Consider the following 8,250-nt stretch of genomic DNA (forward strand, 5'->3'; position numbering starts at 1 on the left):
AGAGGGAGAAGAAGGAAGACATGCAAGGGAAGTAGAAGTTAGAGGAAATCCAAAATTGGAAGAAAGGGAGATAAAAGAAGCAAAACATGCAAGGGAATTGTAACTGTTGAATGCTCGTGCAAAGTTTTTATCAACTCAGACAGGTGTGACCCCTGCTATGCGCGATCCCGCATTTGATGTGGCTAAGACACAGATTTTGATCCTAAAATTCTTGGAAGCTCCTGATGAGTTCTTTGATCATTTTGAAATGGTCGCATCGACGATGGACTAGCCAGAAGATAAATGTTCTGTGTTATTGCAGATTGTCCTCATTGGAAAAGTACACAGTGCGTATCCTGCCCTGTCTCAGGACCAGAGGAAGGATTATCAAGAAATTATGAGGAGCCTGCTGCAAGTGTATCAGATGACCCCTGAATATTAAAATAAAAGATTCTGAAATTTGCGGAAGGACTAGAAAATGTTTCCTGGATTACGCTTATAAGGTTCGATGATGTTTTAAGAGATAGATAGAGACTGCCAAAGTGAGAGAGATGCCTGATTTAGAAGAACTGATAGTGCCGGAACAATATTTATGAGATATTCCGGAACATATTCGAACGTACTTGAGGCTGAGAGTGGTAAAGAAACTTGATAGAGCCGCTTTGCTGAGTGAAGATTATAATATTATCTGTCGCAAACTCTCCTTGGATATGAAGTTTCAACCCTCGTCCCGAGCAAATATCGAGTATTCACCAAACCATGTAAACCAGTTCAGTAATAACTTTGGGATCAAGTTCAATAGTTACAGCAGAAGTACCACTGGTACTATCCCAAAGCAGAATGTGCAGAATGTAATAGTAGCACAACAACAATCATCAAAACATCCTCTTTCAGGTGTCGTGAAAGACGTGCAGAGGATTAATATTGTCTGTTATAAATGTGGCAAAAAGGCCATATCATTAAGGAATGTTGGGCGAACCAACCGAAAGCAATCACCCAATTTGTTAAAAGTAATTCAATTTCACAGAATACAAAGACAAAGAATCAAACGGGAAAGGTTGATGAGGAAAACAAACCAGATAATGTTTACAAGACGAACAAGACAACCTCAAACAGAGTAGGTGCCTTTAAACTGTGTATTTATGAAGGTATGTTAGCTGCTCTGGATGGGAGTGAGTAGATCCCGGTCAAGATATTGCGTGACATGGGATGTAATCACAGTTAGTGATGTGAGGCGTACACCCGATGGTTGGACAGACTCTCACAGGAGATTCGGTCATTTTCAAGGGAATAGGAGGTGAGGAAGTTACTCCTATTTGCAGTTTGAAACTATCAAGCGAGTTGGTGACTGGTCATTTTGATTTTGCACTGAAGGAGTGGAAGTTCTACTGCGAAATGAGTTTGGTAGAACGCCGTTTGTGCCTTGTCCCATTGTAATGGAGAAACCACTGAGGTATAGTACTATGACTGAATTCAAAATGGACTACCCCTATCTGTTCCCTAGTTGAGTGATGACTAGGAAAATGAGGAAGGAAGTGGCTGCAGAAGAAGACAGAAAAGCCAAAGGAACGATGAACTTGGAGGGTTTATTTATGGATTAAGGGGTTTCCCATGATAGTACGTAAGAGGAGAGCTCCTGAAAGAGCCCGAAAGAAGAGGAATGACAGACGAATGGACAGGAAGACAAGGAAGCAATGGATTTGGAAGAAATAGAAAACTCACAATTAGAAGTAGGACAAGCGAGTCGGAAAAAGATGTTACGATTGCAATGGAAGAATGGGACGTTGAAAGATTTATTGTACCATGTGGTGGAAGAGATGGAGGTAGAGCTGTCTCTCACCTGTCATTACCTCAAAGATGGATTGCTTATGAGGAAGCATAGACCAGTCGACATCCCTGGGAATGGTTAATGGATCATATACCATTAGACATTGAGAAGAGAGGGGATCGCCGTAGCACATGAGACGGGACACATGGGAATAAGGAAGACGATAGAGAAGATTATGAGAAACTTTTTCCAGCCTTGCATGCTTGAGAATGTGAGCCAGATTTGACTTGCATGTCACGTTTATCAGATGGCTGAAACGACTAACGAGTACATCAAGAAAGCTTACTTACAACCGATTGAAGTATGAGGAGAACTCTCCAGCAAGGTGTTGATTGACACTGTGATTTTACTGAGAACGAAGAAAGGCCACAAATATGTTTACTATGATGTTACCAGTGACAAGATACCCGGAAACCAAACCCGTCAGGAACATCAGTGCCCAAATAATTGCCAAGAAGTTACTAGACATTACTAGACATTTTTACCAAGTTTGGTATTTCTAAAATCGTTCAGTGACTGAGGAACTAATTTCACGTCAAAATTATTTCAGGATGTGATGAAACTATTGAATGTGAGACAACAGCGGTTTACTGCCTATCACACGGAGACCCAATGTGCATTAGAGAGATATCATCAAACCATAAAGAGTTTGTTATCAAAGTACTGCCACAAAAAGTGGAAATGAATGAAATATCGGGCTACCTTTAATATTATTTGAGTTATGTAATGCTTATGAAGAAAGCATGGAATGTAGGCCGAATGAAATGGTGTTCGGATGAGAAGTAAGAGGACCGATTGGAATGTTTGCAGGAAAATGGAAAGATCGAGAGGAAATGGATGGAGAATATGTCAAGAACATGAGCAAAAGCATCGGCGGGAAAAGAAAATGTTCCCTTGAAAACCTGAAAAAGAGCCAAGGAAAAATGAAGAAAAACTTTGGTATGAAAAGTAACAATAGACAGTTGGTGGTAGGACAACAGGTGTTGGTATACTTACCGATAAGGAGATTCTCTCTCACCTACAAGTTCCAGGGAACATTCCGGATTTTGAGGGTGATCAGTGACCTGAGCTACGTAATTGAAACACCAGTAAGATGGAAAAGTCAAGGGAAGGTACACATTAACTTATCGAAACCGATACTGCAAGCACCAGATTTCAAAAAGAAATTCCTTGTCCAAGTGGATGCTTAAGACAGCATGATTGTAGCAGTCTAATTGCAAGAAGGCAAGGAAGGAATTCTTCACAGCGTCTGTTTTATGTCATTGAAGCTGAAGAAGCATCAACGAGACTACTTGACATTTGAAATGGAGCTTCTAGCGCAAATCACGGGGATAAGGAAGTTTGAAGTTTATGTGAATAGACCACAGAATGAAGAGATTATGATTCATTCAAATCACAAGCCTTTAACTTTTGTTAAAAAAAGGAAAAATAATAATCAAAGTATAACTAGATGGTCGTTATGTTTGCAACCATATTGTATTATTGCAAAGCATATATCTGGTAAAGGGAATGTGGTTGCACATAATTTATCTCGGGCTGAATCGGTGGATTCAATATCCGAATAAATAATCTTTTGTGAGGAGCTATCTTACGAAGATGGTCTAACATGACAGCAGATTACTTTATTCGTGTATTTTATTTGTGTACTTAAAAGATGTATAGCCAGCTCCTAAGGTGAGTTCCACGACTGTAGGGTTGAGTAAATATATGTAAATTACATAAGACTGTCGTCATTCATTTAGTTGTATTTTCCTTCAGTTCCATAAATGTAAATTCCTGTTATTTTAGATAATAAAATTTCAATTTCCTGTAGTTTGTTTACAAAGTCTAATGCAATCCTGTTAAAATGTATTTATGACACACATGAGGCACTTCTGCTAAGGATTTTGTCATGTTCCCACATGGTTGGAAAGTGCATGAAGATTTTAGACAAAAGTGTACTGTTCTTTTCAATGTTATGAGAGGAGGTGGGCGGAGTTAGCATAGAGGATTGCTTCATTGGGCAACAAATGAACCCCTTCTTTAAATTGCCACTTTGGTAACCTGACGTCATGAGATGCCGTCTAAACCATGCCCCTATGATACGAGAATGATTAACTAAAAGTTTCTAGAGTTAGTTACAATGATATATATAAGGGCCTAGAAATGCATAGGAGACAGAGAGATCCAGCCTGACCCTCTGAAAGAGCCAACGTCTGACAATCCTCTCACCAGCATCTACCCAGCCAGTACGTGTTTCCTCTCAAATGTGAATAGTTTTTTCTGTACAATGTATACAGTGTATAGTTTTGTTCAGACGTTGGTGATATTATTGGGTTTGCTTTAAAAGCGAAGTTTGTTAACGTAAGAAAACTTATATTGTCAAGTTTATCTGTAACTAGCCCTGTGTAATTAGGTTAAATAGTGAGGCCTTAACCGTTCAGTAACCTTGTGGAATCCCTAAGGACGTAAAAGTAACAGTTACGCTTATGTAAGTGTAATCATTGTTTATTTACTAAAGTGTTAAAATGTCAACTTTTCATTAATTGTCAAAATTAAACATTTTCAAAAAAATTAATTTCTAGTGAAACAAGTGATTATATAATTTTTGGAAGTATCATTCTGTATTAGTCTAAGGCAGTGTTTCTTAAAGTGTGGTCTGCGGACCCCCAGGGGTCCGTGGAATATTCCAAGGGGTCCGCAGGATAATTTTTAATATCGATTTTAGTCAAATTTTCCGCCAAAATGTCCTAAGATCCTATTTTTGTAGCAACAAATCCTGATGGCTTTTTACAGAGGCTAAGTCACATTGGGATGGAAGTAATTTAAGTAATGCCGCCTTCCTCCCTTGGGGTGAAATCCTCAACGAAATTCCGAAAAAGACGTACACAAAAAAACAACTTTATAGAAGGCAGTGGTGCTTATGATTTGGCAACATTGTACTGACTGATGCCCGGTGGTGCGGCCGCCCGCCACATATCAGTTGACGTTAAGGCTACTGTGAGGAACACACAGCAGTTGCTTGTGCTCCTCTTTCTAGGTAAGCCTAGCTTACTTTTCAGCATCAGGATAATGGATCTGTGGCTCAAGACAGGCTCAATTACAAAGAAAAAAACTGAATTCCAGAACAACAACCAAGACAGCACTGGCCTTAAAGAATAAAGAAACGATGCTAACAGTGCAACTCATCTCAAGCTACTGGAGGCAGGCGCAGATGCCATGGACGAAGGGAACACCGCTGACACAAACCTAGGCAGTACAGATGCCTTGGTTACCACTGTAGGGCACAAGCAAACACACCAAGAAACAGCCAAAAAGAAGCGTAAATATTGCAGTGATTACTTGAAACTTGGATGTTTTTGGCAAGGCAACAGTGAGGATCCTATCCCACAGTGTGTTTTGTGCTATGAAACATTAGCTAATGAGGCTATGAAAACCCTCAAAGCTCAGAAGACATTTCAAGTCCAGACATAAGAAATATGTGGGAAAACCCATAGAATTTTTTCAAAGAAAATGTAATGAACTTGATGTTCACAGAAAAAAGGAAGCTTCATCTTTTTTTATACCTGGAGAAAATGCAAAGGCCTGTGAATCTTCATACAAAGTGTCGTTATTAATTGCAAAAACAGGAAAGGCGCATTCCATAGGCGAGACTTTGGTCAAACCAGCAGCCAAGATAATGACAGAGATCATGCTTGGAGAAAAAGCTAGTAAAGAAATAAACAAGATACCTTTGACCAACGACACTGTCAAGAAAAGGATAACGTCATTGGCTGAAAATGTGAAAGTTCAGCTGGTGTCTCAATTACAGCAGAGTCTGTATTTTTCACTACAGCTGGACGAGTCCACAGATATAGGGAACGAGGCAAATCTTTTGTGTTTTGTTAGGTACATTTACTGTGGGGAAGTACATGATGAATTTCTTTTCTGTCGTCCTCTTCCTACAAATACAACAGGAGAGGCTATATTTAATGTAGCTAACGATTTTATTGTCCAAAATGAACTCTCCTGGTCGCGATGTGTTGGAATCAGCACAGATGGTGCAACTGCGATGACTGGTAAACTAAGGGGCCTAGTGAGTCGGGTACAAAGCATCGTACCACAGGTAAAGGCAACACATTGTTGCATTCACCGTGAACAACTTGCTGTGAAACATATACCTACCTGTCTTAAAACAGTTCTGGAAGAGGCAGTAAAATTTGTCAATTTCATCAAAGGGGAAGCACTAAACACCCGCTTATTTACAGTTCTGTGTGAAGAGATGGGAAGCGAACACACAAAACTCCTTTACCATACAGAGGTTCACTGGCTGACACGGGGAAAAGTTCTTTCCCTTCTCTTTGAACTTCGTGAGGAAGTGCAAATTTTCTTGTAAGAACGTCATGACCTCTATAATAGAATGCATGACACCCAGTGGCTCACAAAACTTGCATACCTGTCTGATATTTTCAGTACACTAAACGGATTGAATCTGTCTTTGCAAGGAAAAGATACTACCATTTTTAAAGTGCAGGACAAAATACAGGCAACACGAATGAAGCTGGACTTGTGGTGCGGCCGCATTGACCGCAAAGATTTTGAGTCTTTTCCTTCATTAGCAGATTTCCTGCTTACTTCCAAGGAAGAGCTAGATGGTGACACAACACAAGCTTTCAAAGCCCATCTGCAAGGCCTTCACTCAGAGTTAGGAAAATATTTTGAAGAACCAGACCGAAGCTTTGAGTGGATTAGAAATCCATTTGTTACAGATAAAGTAGATAGAGAAAAGGTCAGTGTCAACCTGTCATCAAAAGACCCTGATAATCTTGTCGAGATCGCAACAAGTGGGACACTGAAGACCCTATTCAGGGAAAGAAGTTTGGCCAATTTTTGGGCTCAAGTTCAGCCAGAGTACCCTGGACTTGCAGAAATTGCTTTGAAACACTTGATGCCATTCCCAACATCGTACAACTGTGAAATTGGATTTTTTACACTGGTTGATCTTAAAACGAAGAAGCGCAACCGAATCAATGTCGAACCCGACATGCGACTGAAACTCAGCAGACTGGAGCCAGATATGCCAACAGTAGTGACGCAGCAAAAACAGTATCATTCATCGCATTAAGTATGGTTGTGAGATATGAGGAGGAAGCGTTGCTGTTAAGTTCATGAAAATTTATATGCAAGATTATCAATGTTGTGGAAATTATGTTAAGCAAAATATAAACATTTATGTTGAAGATAAGCCATTAATAAATAATTCAGTTGTAATTTCAGTATATTATGAACTGCAAACACTTTCAAACTCAAGAGGAAAATTATAATAATAAAGGGTCCACTACATGAGTAATCTTAATAAAAGGGGTCCTCTGCACAAAAAAAGTTTAAGAAACACTGCTCTAAGGTCTAGTTCAGTTTTAAATTTCAAGTGATTTATTTTTGGAATTAATTTAGAATTGTTATTTTTATAAAACATATTTATTTTTGTAAAATGTGTATTATTTCAATCATCAATAATTAACTCAAGTACTTGCTTGTATTCCTTGCCTAGGAACTAAAGTAAGAGGCTGATTTAAGAATAGTTCCTATTAGAAGGTAAAGTAAAATACCAGTTTTGTTTTGAGTGTACAGTAGAGAACTTTAGATATTCAGTGTTCATATATATTATCATCTGGGAGTTGCGTGCTATTCTTAGAGCTCAGGGGTATTTTCTTAAGTTTCAGATTATGTTATATAAAGCTTGTGAGTTTGGGAGCTTGGGAATTTACGTAATTTGCCAGTCGTAATAATATTAAATGATAAAGTTATTTATAAGAGTGGCAAAAATACTTTTCTTTCAATTTCAGAAGCTTCTGATCTTTTCATAGGTATATACACTATGCTAATTGATTTAACTCTTATAAGACTGCACAAACCTTAGCTTGTTGCTTTTTATTAGAAAGCTTTCATGAAGAGGTTTTTATCAAACACCACATTGCCATGGCTTGGGTGATTTTAAAAGTTAATTCCTTTTTCAATTGTTGACTGAGTCAGTTATGGCAGTCAAAGAGTTAAATCTTGCCTGCTACTATTAGTATCTAGTTTATATGATCACAAGGAATTTGACAGAAAAGCATCGCAACACCCACCATAATGTAACCACTGACGATTGCTTTACTTCCCTACCCCTGATTATGGACCTGACACAAAACTGTGGTATAACATTTGCGGCAACAGTGGTAGGAAATAAACAGGAAATACCGGATGTAATGTAAAGTAAGCCCAACCAGTGGCCAGGGCCATCCTCATCACAAAGGACATAATCATAGTGTCCCACATCAACTAAACTACACCGAAAATTATCCTCACACCACAGTGCTTGAAAATGGGAACCCAGATGTGATTCTATTATACAACGAGGTAGGGTTGAAACCTTTGATCAGATGTGTCGCGGTTATCCTGTAGAATGCAGACAAGGAAGTGGCTACTGTGCGTCTTCTTTGTAA

At 38.9% G+C, this 8,250-nt stretch overlaps 1 protein-coding gene across 1 annotated transcript; it reads left to right on the plus strand.

The window, feature by feature from the left end:
• The first annotated feature begins 6,185 nt into the window (after positions 1–6,185).
• LOC137614860 (zinc finger BED domain-containing protein 5-like) lies at positions 6,186–6,890 on the plus strand. Its single transcript, XM_068344517.1, has one exon. It carries the CDS (start codon positions 6,186–6,188, stop codon positions 6,888–6,890), a length of 705 nt encoding a protein of 234 aa, XP_068200618.1.
• Positions 6,891–8,250: the final 1,360 nt, after the last annotated feature.

This window comes from Palaemon carinicauda, chromosome 21 (assembly GCF_036898095.1).
Source record: "Palaemon carinicauda isolate YSFRI2023 chromosome 21, ASM3689809v2, whole genome shotgun sequence".
NCBI classification, from domain to species: Eukaryota; Metazoa; Arthropoda; class Malacostraca; order Decapoda; family Palaemonidae; genus Palaemon; species Palaemon carinicauda.